Source organism: Ranitomeya variabilis, chromosome 5 (genome assembly GCF_051348905.1).
Source record: "Ranitomeya variabilis isolate aRanVar5 chromosome 5, aRanVar5.hap1, whole genome shotgun sequence".
NCBI lineage: Eukaryota > Metazoa > Chordata > Amphibia > Anura > Dendrobatidae > Ranitomeya > Ranitomeya variabilis.
In genome coordinates, this window is record NC_135236.1 from 124,736,831 (window position 1) to 124,752,980 (window position 16,150).

Below are 16,150 nucleotides of genomic sequence, written 5' to 3' on the forward strand. Positions count from 1 at the left end.
AGAACATGATTCGGGTCGGTTCTTACTGACCATAGTGTTGCTATCGCCGTTATTAACGGAATAACGGCAACCGCAAAAAAGAAAAAAAAAAGTCCAATTTCCCATTTAATTTCTCTCTCCTCTGATGTGATCGCACATCAGAGGAGAGAGAAATGTGGTCACCTCATCATCTCCCTGGTACCTCCAGTGTCTATACAACCCCACGGGAAGTCCCCATGCCGGCAGCGTCTTCTTCTGGGAAGAAAATGGTGGGCGCAGTGCACCCGCCGAGACATGCCGGCTGGCATATGGCAACAATAGGAAATTTTTCCTATTGGTTCATTTCGATCACTGTGATGGACCCTATCGCAGTAGACAAAATAATAAAAAATAGTAAATCAAACCCCCCTTTATCACCCCTTAGTTAGGTTAAAATAATAGAATAAAAAATGTATTCCATTTTTCCATTAGGGTTAGGGGTTGGGATAAAGTTAGGGTTAGGGGTGTGTTATTGCTAGGTATGTGGTTAGGGTTATGGTTGGGATTAGGGTTAGGGGTGTGTTGGGGTTAGAGTTGTGGTTAGTGTTATGGTTGGGATTAGGGGTGTGTTGGAGTTAGAATTGGGAGGTTTCCACTGTTTAGGTACATCAGGGGGTCTCCAAACGCGCCACCATTGATTCCAGCCAATTTTGCGTTCAAAAAGTCAAATGGTGCTCCATCCCTTCTGAGCCCTGCCATGCATCCAAACAGTGGCTTTCCCCCACATATGGGGTATTGGCAGGGTCGGACTGGGGCACCGGGACACCGGAGAATCCTCCGGTGGGCCCCGCCCCCAACCCCAGCTCCTGCCTCAGTTATTCGTGCCTGCACTACCCTGCACACTTTATTCTATAGCCGGCACTGGCAAGTAGGCAGCAGGCTGTACAAATGATGTGAAATGCAGGCAGCTGCGCTGCAGCTCTTTCACATCACCTGCTACCACTGCCGGCTTCTATTGAAGATGTGCAAACAGCGGTGTGCAGCGTGTGTGCGTGTGCAGAGTGCCGTCCTGACTTCAGCCAGCACAGTCACAGGCACAGCTGACACACACGCACTCACTAGCATCTGTTTCTTGCCTGTGTCTCCGGCTCTTCTTCAAAACTGTGGACCGAGGTGGTGTAATGCTGATTGGCTGACATGCAGCCAATCAGCATTAGTTTTCTTTGTGTGACCTCACAGCACAGCTTAGGCAATGAGCTGTGCTGCGATTGGTTGGCTGTCCTTCCTAAGCCACACAGCAATATCATAGAGGAGCTGAGGGATACTTCTGATGAGTGCAGCAGTGTGATTGTAAGTAAACTATATGATGCCTGCAGGCAGCCTGCAGCATAGTCCTCCAGCCACTCAGGCAGTTAGGGGATGGGGCTCCCATGCAATCTAGAGGTGACACAAGGTGGGGATCCCCCATGGAAAATTTCTAATTTGCTGAGGGCCCCCTCCACCACTGTGTCACCTAATTTCCTGTGGACCCCACTGTTTCACTTTTAGTTTACTGTGGGCCCCCTCTCCCACCGTTTCACCTCTGGAAAAGGGGGCCCTCAGGAAATTAGCTGACAGTGGGGAATGGGGCCCTCAGGAAATTAGCTGACAGTGGGGAACGGGGCCCTTGCGAAATTAGGTGACTTAGTGTGGAAGAGGGCCCTCAGAAAGTTAGGTGACACAGTGGGGAAGGGGGCCCTGAGGTATTTGATGCCTTCACGACATCCGCCTTACATATATGGCACATGTTAAATGCCACTGTCAATCTTTGACAGCGGCATTTAACATGCGGCACTGACATGCGTGCGCATTATTCTTTTGCCTATTAGAGCACCCGTTGTTATGTGATCACGGGTTGTCGATGGGTTGCCATGACAGCAAGGATTCAGCTGATGACCCCTGTGCCTGTCATGGAGAACCTGTGAAACCCCACAGGAGACTGATTTCTGCAATATACAGCGATGCTTTGGCATCACTGTATATAGCACGGGCGATCAGACAATCGCATCTTTAAGTCTCCTAACGGCAATAACTAAGGCCAGGTTCACATTGCGTTAACAGTATCCCGTTCAACACATGCGTTAACGGGCTGCTGTTAACACAAGTGCCGGTATGTCAGCGCGCTAGCGCAGATAGAGCTAGCAGATGCTCTATCTGCGCTAGCAGTGACAGACCCGGAAACGCTGCAGCCCGCGTCCCAGGGTCCGTCACTCAATGACGGCACATAGCTAGCGCACGCCCATTGTGGGCGTGCGCTAGCGATGCGTCTGACATTGGACTTAATGGCAGCGTTAACGAACTGCGTTACACCACGTTATGCCGCGGTGTAGCATAGTCCGTCTAACATACGCCTCTAGCGCAATGTGAACCCAGCCTTACAGTGAAAAGTAAAAAAAGTTTTTAAAACTACCTTAAAGTTCAAATCACCCCCCTTATATGCCATTGAAAATAAAGATGTTTAAAAAATGTAAAAAGTCAACTCTGTTAACTAAAAACTGTTAACTCGATCAGTAAACACCGTAAGTTCACACATTGCGTTTTTACTGCATTTTTGCAGTGTTTGTTTGCACTACATATTGCTTTCAATAGGTAAAAAACACTACTAGGGTAGGTTCACACTGGGCGTTTTTGATGCATTTTTTTGCTGTGTTTTTTTTAATGCTAATTTTCAGCTGATTTTTTTCAGTACCAGCAAAGCCTATGAGATTTCAAAAATCTCATGCACACACATTGGTTTTGTTTGTCATCAGGATTTTGTGCTTTGCATCGTTTTTTTTACATAGAGCATGTCACTTTTTTCAGCGTTTTTCACCCATTGACTTGAATGGATGGTGAAAAAGCACTGCAAATGAATTTTCTTGCAGCGTATTTGCTGCAGAAACGTCAAGGAGAGCTGGATGTGTCCTCACACTCGGCTCTGCTACATCTAGATGGCAGGCTGCATGGTGCGTCCATGCAGCCTGTCATCCAGCAGAGTGGACCCGAACCCCATTCACTTGAATGGGGGGCCAGACAATACAGGGTTTAACACGCTGTCATATGCATGACAGCACGGAAAACACTGCTTCTGATCGGCAGTGAAATCCTCCCCGCCAGTCCGAGAGCCACGGTTCCCACGCTGCCAAAAAACAGCGGGAGAGCTCAGCTGTGATTGGGGGTATAAAGTTTACCTCCGGTCACTCGTGTCAGCTGATGGGACAACTGATCCCATCATCCGACGCCTGCTTCCGCTAATAACAGTGAGAGCAGGAGTGGATGATGGGAGTCTTCATCTGCCACTCCTGTGCTGTAAATAAATAATTAAAAAAAAAACCTGCGTGGGTTCCCCCCTATTTTTGATACCAGCCAGGCATAGCTCACAGCTGGGGCCTGCAACCCTCAGCTGTCAGCTTCATCAAGGCTAGTTACCAAGAATAGAGGGGTCCCCAAGCTGTATTTTTTAATTATTTAAATAAATAATTAAAAAAAATGGTGTGGGGTCCCCCCCCATTTTTGGCAACCAGCCTAGCTAAAGCAGACACCTGGGGGCTGGTAAGGGGCCATGGATATGGCCCCCCCAGCCTCAAAATAGAAACCTGCAGATGTCCAGAAAAGGCGCATCTATTAGATTTGCCAATTATTGTGCTTTGCCCGGCTCTTTCCACTTGCCCTGTAACAGTGGCAAGTGGGGTTCATATTTGTGGGGTTGATGTAACCTTTGTATTGTCCAGTGACATCAAGCCCCAAGGTTAGTAATGGAGAGACGTCAATAAGACACCCCCATTACTAACCCCATTGTCAATTTGTAAGAAAACACAGGCAGCAAGAATAAAGTCCTTTAATTGAAAGAATGACACAGATTCCTTTAATTATCTCAATTAAACCATACTTACGACCTCGCCTAATTCCACCAAAGCTCTCTTTCTCCTGTAATAAACCAAAAATAATAAAAGAACTCTATCCCTCACCTCTCCGTCGTTGTGTCCCACGCCATAATCCATGTCTGGGGGATAATTAGTTTTGAACCTGGACGGTGCCCAGATGCAGCCGTCCACGCTGAAAACCACTGGTTAATGAGCTGCTATAAGCGCAGCCTCAGTGACTAGCGGTGACATCACTGAGGCTCGTTTCCCAGCTGGGATGAACTGCGATGACCTCGATGAGATCCCCGCTAGCACCATGAGAAAGTCGCAAGGTGAAGAGGCAAGTTCACTGGGAGAATTTCACCGTGAGAATTTTACTGCGGTGAACTCATCTCTGCACCGTGTGACTGACACCTGGCACTGACACCTGCTGGCATACAGGGACAGCAGCTGCCTAGGGCCCCCAGCCAGTGGCTTGTCGCTAATAGCGGCACACCACGCAGCTGCTATGGGGGCCCCCGGTGCCAGTGGTGCAACGGCGGGTGACAGGAGGCAGAAGCCAGCTGTTGCGGCCCCGCTGCTAAAAAGAAATGAATATTCCCCACGCCCCATGGGTGTGGAGAGGGGTGAATATTAATTTCACTATAATAGCGGGCATTGTTATCAGCAGCCAGCTAACACTGCTAGCTATCAGGGTCCGCAGACCAAGGCCCCCACTCTCCCAGGGGCCCCCAGCCCGCGTGGCCACTATGGAGCAGTAAGTCAGGGATGCCCGGTACCAGCGCCGCCCCCCAGTGGGTGCCGCATTCAACTGTATCGGCATCATAGATGCCAATACAATTGAAAGCAATAAAGGAGGAGAGAGTGTCAGATGATGCTCCCCCTCCCATTATTCCCCTCTGACGCTGACACAGCAAGTGCGTGATGATGTCACTTAATAGCATACCCGCTGTGTGCCAGGCAGACGGCAGCGCAGCTCCTGACACCGGAGAAGAGCCGGAATCAGCATGGGAACGAGAGGAAAGTATTGTGTGTGTATATATATGTATGTATATATATATATATATATATATATATATATATATATATATATATATATATATATATATATATATATATATATATATATATATATATATATATATATATATATAGTAGTGATGAGTGTGTATACTCGTTGATCCCAATCATGCTCTGTTGGTCTGTGAGTACTTGTGAGTGCTCGGAGATTTAGTTTTTGTTGACGCAGCTGCATGATTTACGGCTGCTAGACAGGCTGAATACATGTGGGGATTCCCTAGCAACCAGGCAACCCCCACATGTACTCAGGCTGGCTAACAGCCGTAAATCATGCAGCTGTGTCACCAGAAATGAAATCTCCGAGCAGTCACAAATACTCGGAGACCACCCGAGCAATGAGTATGCTCGCTCATCACTAATATATATATATTAGTGAGTTCTGGTTCCATTATACCCTATGAGGGGGGAGCATTGTACCCTATAAGGGGGAGGCTACATTGTACCCTATGAGGGGTTGTGCATTGTACCCTATGAGGGGGGCTGCATTGTACCCTATGAGGGGGGCTGCATTGTACCCTATGAAGGGTGGCTGCATTGTACCCTATGAAGGGTGGCTGCATTGTACCCTATGAGGAGGGCTACATTGTACCCTATGATGCTGGCTGCATTGTACCTCATGAGGTGGGCTGCATTGTACACTATGAGGGAGGCTGCATTGTACACTATGAGGGGGGCTGTATTATTCCCTATGAGGAGGTCAGCATTATATTCTGCGGGGGCTACATTATATTCTGTGAGTGGGGGTTACAGTATACTATATGAGGGGGCTGCATTGTACCTTATGAGGGGGTTGCTTTATACTCTGAGGGGGCTACATTATATTCTGTGGGGGGCTGCATTATACTATACAAGGGCTGCCTTATATTCTATGGGGGGCTACATTATATTCTATGAGGGGGCTACTTTATGTTTTATGAGGGGGCCTACCCCAACTCCTGCTACATAATTAAGACATGTGTATTAACTTATATTATACCCTGATAGTAGCTTGTTTTACTACACAATTGGTGGTCTTGTATTTATTTCTATGTAGCTACATAGTGGGCCCCAAGAATGATTTTCTCTGGTGGGCCCAAGGTGCTCCAGTCCGACGCTGGGTATTGGTGTACTCAGAAGAAATTGCAAAACAAATTTTGTGGTCCATTTTCTCCTGTTAGAGAGGCCCGCAGCCTGCGCACTGCAGTACTTTGCTCTGCCCTCAATAGGGCAGACAAAGTACGCCTGTGAATGAGCCGCGGCAGGAAGACAAGAAGAGGACGTCATCATATGAAGATGGGAGGCCCCGGACCGCCCCTGGGTGAGTATAATATAACCTGCTTTTCTTACCTTTCAGGTTACATCGGGGCTTATCTACAGCATTACAGAATGCTGTAGATAAGCCCCTGATGCCGGTGGCCATAGTTTATAGGCCATTTTTGGGGTGACAGATTCCCTTTAAAAAATGAGCTGGTCCCTAAAAAAAGGTTTTGTAAATTTTGCTGGAAAATGACAAGTCGCCGGTCAACTTTTAACCCTTATAACGTCCTAACCAAAAAAAAATTGTTGCCAAAATTGTGTTGATGTAAAGTGGACATGTGGGAAATGTTATTTATTAACTATTTTGTGTGACATATCTCTGTGATTTAAAAGCACAAAAATTAAAAGTTTGAAAATTGCAAAATTTCTGTTTTTTTTCCATAAATAAACGCAAGTCATATCAATAAATGTTACCACTATCATGAAGTACAATATGTCACGAAAAAACAGTCTCAGAATCAGTGGGATCCGTTAAAGCGTTCCAGAGTTATAACCTCATAAAGTGACAGTGGTCAGAATTGTAAAAATTGGCCTGGTCATTAAGGACAACATTGGCTCTGTCACTAAGGGGTTAAATCTATCCTGGGGTGCAGTTTGTTTAGTTGGGGACATGGGATGGGGTCGGGGAAGGTCCTTTGCAGATCACACCACATATGACTGCCAGTGCCCTATGTCATGCTCCGGAGCGGGACAGAAGCGCACACAAACCGTGAAAGAGATGGCAGCTCTCACCTGAAGGCACACAGGGCCGTATTTGCCACTAGGCAAAGGAAGATGATTATTATTTCTTTTCATTTCCCTCCTTTTCTTACCTCCTCTGGACTAGGGCTGAATACCCCCATCTTTACTTTGGGGGGCCGGGGGTAGATGGGTGCATGGGCGGAGGAGCACTGATCAGCTCCCTGCCCCGACGGAAGAAGATAAATATATACGTAAAGGACCTGAGATGACGTCATGCCCATGTGACACTTATGGGCGGAGCCATGTTTCAGATTGCAGGTGAATTGTTTTCTCTCAGTAAAGAGGCACTGGTGACAGGTAATTAGGGATCACAGGCTGTATGTGGGGGTACATATAGTAGTACAGGCTGTATGTGGGGGCACATATAGTGGTACAGGCTGTATGTGGGGGCACATATAGTACTACAGGCTATATGTGGGGGTGTAAACTACATGTGGGGGTCCATATGGGGGTCACAGGCTGTATGTGGGGGTACATATAGTAGTACAGGCTTTATGTGGGGGTACATATAGTGGTACAGGCTGTATGTGGGGGCACATATAGTACTACAGGCTATATGTGGGGGTGTAAACTACATGTGGGGGTACATATGGGGGTCACAGGCTGTATGTGGGGGTACATATAGTAGTACAGGCTGTATGTGGGGGTGTAAACTACATGTGGGGGTCCATATGGGGGTCACAGGCTGTATGTGGGGGTACATATAGTAGTACAGGCTATATGTGGGGGTGCAGACTACATGTGGGGGTACATATGGGGGGTCACAGGCTGTATTTGGGGGTACATATAATAGTACAGGCTGTATGTGGGGGGTGCATATAATAGTACAGGATGTTTGTGGGGGTACATATAGTAGTACAGGCTGTATGTGGGGGTGTAAACTACATGTGGGGGTCACAGGCTGTATGTGGGGGTACATATAATAGTACAGGCTGTATGTGGGGGTACATATAATAGTACAGGCTGTATGTGGGGGTACATATAGTAGTACAGGCTGTTTGTGGGGGTGTAAACTACATGTGGGGGTCCATATGGGGGTCACAGGCTGTATGTGGGGGTACATATAGTAGTACAGGCTATAAGTGGGGGTGTAGACTACATGTGGGGGTACATATGGGGGTCACAGGCTGTATGTGGGGCTACATATAATAGTACAGGCTGTATGTGGGGGTACATATAATAGTACAGGCTGTATGTGGGGGTACATATAGTAGTACAGGCTTTATATGGGGGTGTAGACTACATGTGGGGGTCCATATGGGGGTCACAGGCTGTATGTGGGGGTACATATAGTAGTACAGGCTGTATGTGGGGGTGCATATAATAGTACAGGCTGTATGTGGGGGTGCATATAATAGTACAGGCTGTATGTGGGGGTACATATAATAGTACAGGCTGTATGTGGGGGCACATATAGTACTACAGGCTGTATGTGGGGGTGCAGACTACATGTGGGGGTCCATATGGGGGTCACAGGCTGTATGTGGGGGTACATATAGTAGTACAGGCTGTATGTGGGGGTACATATAATAGTACAGGCTGTATGTGGGGGTGCATATAATAGTACAGGCTGTATGTGGGGGTACATATAATAGTACAGGCTGTATGTGGGGGTGCAGACTACATGTGGGGGTACATATGGGGGTCACAGGCTGTATGTGGGGGTACATATAATAGTACAGGACAGGCTGTATGTGGGGGTGCAGAGTAGACTACATGTGGGGGTACATATGGGGGTCACAGGCTGTATGTGGGGGCACATATAGTACTACAGGCTGTATGTGGGGGTGCAGACTACATGTGGGGGTCCATATGGGGGTCACAGGCTGTATGTGGGGGTACATATAGTAGTACAGGCTGTATGTGGGGGTGCAGACTACATGTGGGGTACATATGGGGGTCACAGGCTGTATGTAGGGGTACATATGTACAGGCTTTATGTGGGGGTGTAGACTACATGTGGGGGTACATATGGGGGTCACAGGCTGTATGTGGGGGTACATATAATAGTACAGGCTGTATGTGGGGGTACATATAGTAGTACAGGCTATATGTGGGGGTGTAGACTACATGTGGGGGTACATATGGGGGTCACAGGCTGTATGTGGGGGTACATATAGTAGTACAGGCTGTATGTGGGGGTGTAGACTACATGTGGGGGTACATATGGGGGGTCACAGGCTGTATGTGGGGGTACATATAGTAGTACAGGCTATATGTGGGGGTGTAGACTACATGGGGTACATATTGGGGGTCACAGGCTGTATGTGGGGGCACATATAGCAGTACAGGCTATATGTGGGGGTACAGGCTGCATGTGAGGTACATATGGGGGATGCAAGCTGTATGTGGGATTACATAGGGTGCAGGCTACATGTGTGAGTACACATGGGGGTGCTGGCTACATGTGGGAGTACATATGGGGGTGCAGTGTTCATATGGAGGTGCAGGTTACGTGTGGGAGTACATATGGGGGAGCAGGCTACATGTGGGGGTACAAGCTATTTGTGGGCTTATATATAGCGTGTGCAAACTATATGTGGGGGTACATATGGGGGTGCAGGCTACATGTGGGGGTACATATGGGGGTGCAGGCTACATTTTGGGGTACATATGGGGGTGCAGGCTACATGTGGGGGATATATATGGGGGTGCAGGCTACATGTGGGGGTACATATGGGGGTGCAGGCTACATCGGAGGTGTCAAGCTGCATTCCTCGAGGGCCGCCAACAGGTCATGTTTTCAGGATTTCCTTGTATTGCACAGGTGATAATTTAATCACCTGCACAGAATGATTCCAGCACCTTGTGGAATGCTAAGGAAATCCTGAAAACATGACCTGTTGGCGGCCCTCGAGGAATGCAGTTTGACACCTCTGGGCTACATGTTGGGGTACATAGGCTGCATAAGCTGGCAATACTTCCACATTATGCCAGTTTACTCTGAAGACGCTGCATGACAGTGAAATGTGTTGGGAGGACATTAATAGTGCTCATGTATGGAGTTTTTAAGTTATTCTGTTCCAGACGTCTGCTCTCGAATGTTATGAATTCAAGAAGTTTTCCCACGAACAAAGTACATTTTAATCAATAGATCTTGGAATAATAATAATTTCCACAATTGGATGTGTTAAAAAAATGTTCCTGTGCTGAGATAATCTTATAAATGTGCCCCTGCTGTGTACTGTGTAATGGCTGTGTCTGACCGTACAGGAACATGGTCTGATCATACCACAGCTCCTGGGCAGGGGAGGAAGCAAAAGAGAAGAAAAAGACAGGACAGCAGCGGATCACAGCTGATGCTTTCCGTGAGATAAAACATGTATATGAACAGGCAGTGAACTGTTTTACCTCACAGAAAAAAATCAGATGAGGGAAACGTGTTACCTCAAAATCCAGCCGCTTTCTCACTTTATAATTTCTTCTTTCCTTGCCCAGGAGCTGTGGTATGATCAGACCATGTTCCTGTAGGGTCAGACACAGACATTACACAGTACACAGCAGGGGCACATTTATAAGATTACCTCAGCACAGGAACATTTCATTTAAACACATCCAATTGTGGAAATTATTATTATTCCAAAATCTATTGATTAAAATGAACTTTGTTCTCGGTACAACCCCCTCCAGTGTCAATAGCACTAATAGCAATAGAAATAGAAATCAATAAATAAAATTTAAGCTTTAACTGTTGGAGAAAGGCTGGATCACTCGTGGGGTCCTTGGGCCCTTTTGGCATTTTTGGTGTCATTGACTCAATTCCTTTCCCAGGTTTTAGCTCTCACTTTTCTCAATAGCTACTATTATCGGTCAGTCAGATCCTCTGGATGTGGTTGTGCCGGTCATGTGATGGGTCATCATCACCGAAAAACTGAATTCCTAATTTAGGTGTGAACTTAGCTCAACTGCTCCTCTTTAGGGGGAAGAAGTCAGCAGAGGTGAATCTCTTCTACGTTTCTTAGTGTTAATCTTTGAAGCAGAGCTTCTCTGCAAACCTGGAAATTCAGGTATGATGACAATGAACCCCATCGCACTGCTTTACGCACTCATACATAGGGATCTAGAAAGATGCGTGAACTTGTTTGATGCGGTTTACATACTGGAGAAAAGGTCACATGCGATTGTTTTTCCAGATTAACATAGCAGTGGGCCTGTTAACGAAAAAGAACCCCAAACATTTTGACTTCTTAACAATGGAAAGATATTATTTTAAGACGCCCCCTCCCTCCCATCTCTCATCAAACAGCTCCACAAGCCTTGTGTTTTTGTGTGCCTGTATTACAGTGCAGGGTCAGGACTTTGGGAGTAACTAGTCACATTATTACTCATTTACATTGAAGCATCACTTTCCATAGCTCTTTATATAACACAATATTTGTGTATTGGGGTGACGTGGAACTATTACAAAGGACCGAAAAAAAAATGAAAAATTATTTACAAGATTAAAGATGAGAATTTTTCGGATCTTAGGCGATGGACAGAATGCAGGTTCTCCAGGTGAAGAATATATGGTACATTTATTGTACAGTCCATGATAAACTGTATCCCAGGACATATCATTTCTATGTGTTCAGACTCTCAATAGAGATGATACTGTTCTCTGCTTTGCTTCCTGGATCTTTAGCCGATCACAATGACACAGCATCCTCAGTCCTGTGGTCAGGGGAATTCGCCAATGCTGCATGACATGAGGGAGACATCTGACAAGAGGGGTATTGTTATGTAGAGAAAGACAACACTCCTATCCTTATCTCCTGCTGCAGTCTTCACCAGCAGAGAAGCTTATTATCCAATATTGGAAACTTACAAACCTCTTTAATGGGGAATTATCTAAGCCAAGTAATTAACATTAGACTCTGTGACCTGGCGAAACGCTACTTAATGGTTCTCAGTCGGATACAAAATACATTTGAAGGAATGTTCCTTTCATGATCAACTAAATACTTTAAGGGTATGTGCCCACGATCCGGAATAGCAGCGTTGTGGATGCAGCGCAGGTGAGCTAAGTCCAAAAACGCTGCTGATCATGGGCATATACCCTAAGGGGTGTATCCTGGAGTAGTGAGCTGCCTCCTTTACGCCCTTTGTAACCTGTGGGCTCAGGCTGGAGCTGGTGGCCGCCGTGGGGTGCAGCTTATTCTGTTTCCCCCAGATATTATTACTATTCAGCTGTTCGGTTTTCTTATCATAGAAAATAAGTTTTGCATTTGTTTGTTACCTGCTGAATGTATTCTCTTACTACGCCGCCATCTGCTGGTTAGTATTTGTTTACCGCTTGCTCTTGTTCTTTCCAATTAAGTTGGTTCAAACTGGGCGTGGCTTCACATGGCGGTTCATGGGTCACTTGCTCTAGGCAGCCATTTTGTAGCCCGAGTTGCAGTGAGATAGGGACCACTTGTGCTGGGCTTGTGAAGTTATCCATTTCTGACCAGCAGCAACCGACATCAGCGGCTTCAGAGAAAGTTTCATTATCGTACTGACAAGTATTATTTCTGTATCCAGGTTTAAATAAACCAAGTCTTGAATTGTACCCACGCTGTGGTTGTATATTTGAGTCTATGGACACTGAGTCTGGCTGGTCCTGTCTGCTCCTCATCTTGGATACGGAGGTAGGAACATCTCACAGCACCCTGTCAGTCAGCTATACCTCCACTCGCCTTATGTGGAGACAGAACACAGCGGACTACAGGCCTCAAGCAAAGGCTGTGTGAAAATGCTGCAACTGCTCTAATGTTAATGTTCTGCTGTTACCGAAACTTTACCGAGTATAAAGTACCGAGTAGTACCAGCTGCAGACTAAAAGTCAGCAACCAAAGAAACCGCACATGGCCAAGAACACATCCTGAAAATCGCAAACGGACACAGAGAAGAGGCCCACGAGACTCGGGGACAAGTAGCGGACAGAACTCCACAGAAGCTGCAGACAAGTAGGAAGAAGCACTAGAATGTACTGGTCAACAGGAGACATCCTGCAGCCCGTCAGGTTGCTGTGCACATACAAACTGCAAGTCTAGTCACAGATTCAATACCAAGGTCCCAGTTTGTGTCTTAGATGTCCTTAAATAGGCCCAGGCAGTTCATTACATGGAAGCACACCAGACCACCTGCAAAGCCTGACATGGAACGCCAGATAGTTCATGGAGCAGAGCCCAGACCAGGGACAGGTGTATAACAATCATAGTGGATGCGGGGGGCTGTTTGGGGATATTATATTGTGTAAGGAGGGGTTGTGGGGGCATCATATAGCATAGGAGGCTTTATGGGGAAATAATACTGTATAGGGGGTTGTGTGGGGACATCATACCGTATAGGGGGCTGTTTGGGGAAGTCATTGTGTTGGGCAGCTGTGTGGGCACATCATACTGCATGGGGGTGCTGAAGGAATATACTGTGTGAAGGGAAATCATACTATGTAGGAGGGCTTTGGGCAAATATACAGTATATGGGGGCTTTGTGGCAACATTATACTCTGTAGGGGGTATGGGTAGACATCATACTTTGTAAGGAGCTGTGTGGAGACATCATACTGCTTAGGCCTCTTTCACACTTCCGTCTTTGAGCTCCCGTCACAATCCGTCGATTTTTTTAAAAAACAGGATCCAGCAAATTTTTCTGCTGGATCCTGTTTTTTCCCATAGACTTGTATTAGCGACGGATTGTGACGGATGGCCATCCGTTTCATCCGTCGTGCACTAGATCCGTTGGAAAATCGCTGTCCGTCGGGCGGAGGAAACGTACAGAGGAACATTTTTTCGGCACGTCAGAAAATTCGCTCAGCGATGGATCCTGTGTCACTGACTGTCAAAAGCAGGAATCCAGCGACGGGTTCCGTCTTTTCAAACTGAGCATGCGTGGAAGAATTTCCAGTCAGGGAAATTCTCACTTGCTCTCTCTCTCTTTTTACTATTGATGCTGCCTATGCAGCATCAATAGTAACAAGATATAATGTTAAAAAAAAATTGCAATATTCTTACCTTCCAGCGTCCCGCACAGTGTTACTGATGTTCCCGGCAGCTGGCGTTCCCAGTAATAAATTGCAAAATGACCCAAGATCGCGACGTCATCAGAGGTCATTGCACGCAAGGCATTACTGGGAACGCCAGCTGCCGGGAGCATCGGTAACGCTGCGCGGGACGCCGGAAGGTAAGAATATTGCGATTTTTTAAACATTTTTTAAATTATTTTTAACCTGGGTTGTGTTGTGTATGCGTTTTCACTGCGGAAAACCGCTGCAAAGACGCATACACAACAGGTGGACATAGCCTCGACAGGTCCGTCAGAAAAATGGGCCCAGTGCACACGTTTTTTACAATCTGCACAGGATCCGTCATTTCAACATTTTGACGGATCATGTGCAAATTGTAAAAACGAAAGTGTGAAAGAAGCCTTAGTGGGGCGTTGGGAGATCATAATGTTAGAGGGGCTTTGTAGGCACATCATACTTTGTGTGTGTGGTTATTGTGGGGGCATAATATTGTGTTGGAAGCTATTAATCAAGGTACAATGTCTGAATTATAGCAGCAGTATGATTTATAAACTTTACAAAAAGCAGTTAATTATATGGTTGTCATTGGCTGCTACAGGTAATACATTTTACAATAAGCCCTATCATAATATATATTAACAGTAGCAGCTAGCCAACAGACTTAAATCTACTCAATATTAAGTGATAAAAATTAATATAAAGCAATAATATAATGAGCATGATCACTTTCAGCCCTCCACAACTCAGTTTCTCTTGTGGCCCCCTGGTAATGTAATTGCCCACTTCTGCTCTGGACTGTACTATATGAACACTTAGTTTTCTTGTTTTCTTGTGTATTTGTTCTTTTCTGTAATTCTCCATGTTGTGATGAAACAATGACGTTTGTTCCAAGTAAAACAGTTAATTTTCCCACAATGTCGCAATGCTGAAAGATTCTGCTGAAAGCTAAAATATGAAACGGTATGAGACTAATGGTCTGTTTACACAGATCGATGAGTTGCATGTACGACTGTTGTTGGTAAACTTTTCCCAATTGCCAGTCGTTTGAATGTCTGTCTACATGGGCAGACCAAAGTCACAATGCAAGTGCTGAATTATTCTGCTGAAAGCAGAAGTCTGCAACAGTATGAGAGTAACCACAAGCTTCTCCATCTACATCAGGAGACTGAAAACATTACACCTGTTACAATGAGTATTTGGTGAGTCTTTCTTGTTGCAGGTTTCCTGCAACACTTCTGCGACTATTAGGTAAATTAGGTTACTTGCGCGCTTTCATTGCGATTTTTGAGCTCTATTTTTTTTTTTTTTTTTTTAACAGACATTTTTATTGCGTTTTTGGCACTGCAGTTTTTGTCTCTTGTTGGTGTGTGAGATTTTGAATAATGTTGCTTTGCTTTTGAAACTTGCTGGTATTTTGCTTTGACAAAGCTTTATTGATACAGTTAGGTGCTATATACATGCGTGTTCACACAGGCAATGCACTAATAATGCATTTTTACCTGTCTATTTTTTTTGCATCTAATGGTATTCTATGGCGAATATCGGCACATTAAACTTAGTGTACCCGCAAAAGAAATTGATATGTTGCGGATTTCAAACACGCAGCGCAGGTCAGTTCATGCAGCGTAAAAGAAGTACAATGGGCAGGAGATTTCTATAAATTCCATACACTTTGCTGGAACTATAAGATGCTGAGTTTTTTACGCAGTCAAAAACTTATCAAAAACTCACATGCCCAGTTACCACCCTTACCCCCATTGAAAATGGTATAATTATCCGTTAATAGCTTTATGGGTTTCGGAGTTAATATTCAGACTTCTTGTTGGTGGTTTATGTCGCCAAGTCCAGAATTGTAACTGCAAATGATAAATGAGTTTGCCTGGGCTTAAAAGAAACTTTTCTCTCCAGAAACAGCCCAATTCTTTACTTGAATGGGGCCGACCTGCAATACCAGGGACAGCCATCTACAACAGTGGCACTATGGAAACTCCTTTGCGTCTAGTACATAAAAACATAAATCAAAAAAGGCCAGCGGTAGCTTATTTCTGGTTCTGTAACGTTCTGTTCATCTTTGAATCAGCCGCTTTCATGCACAGTAAGAATGAGAATGGAACAAGGCTTCTTCTAGTTCATACTGTCATCAGTTCAGAATCTGTAATATGAATTTAGCCCAGATTTGAGAGCTGGCAACAAGCAACCCCCTTCTTGT

General features: G+C 45.6%; 1 protein-coding gene across 3 annotated transcripts in view; it reads right to left on the reverse strand.

The window, feature by feature from the left end:
- Nucleotides 1-16,150, reverse strand: part of CORO2B (coronin 2B) — a 99,951-nt gene that overhangs the window by 62,615 nt on the left and 21,186 nt on the right. Inside the window, exon 1 of one of the 3 annotated variants that reach the window (XM_077263229.1) lies at nucleotides 7,028-7,179. The exons of 1 other annotated variant lie outside the window; for it this stretch is intronic. In XM_077263229.1, the coding sequence (XP_077119344.1) occupies nucleotides 7,028-7,177 (150 nt within the window). In that variant the 5' untranslated portion in view covers nucleotides 7,178-7,179. Of the gene's footprint in view, nucleotides 1-6,947; nucleotides 7,180-16,150 lie in introns of those variants that run through there. One more of the 3 variants, XM_077263230.1, reaches the window with a different exon arrangement.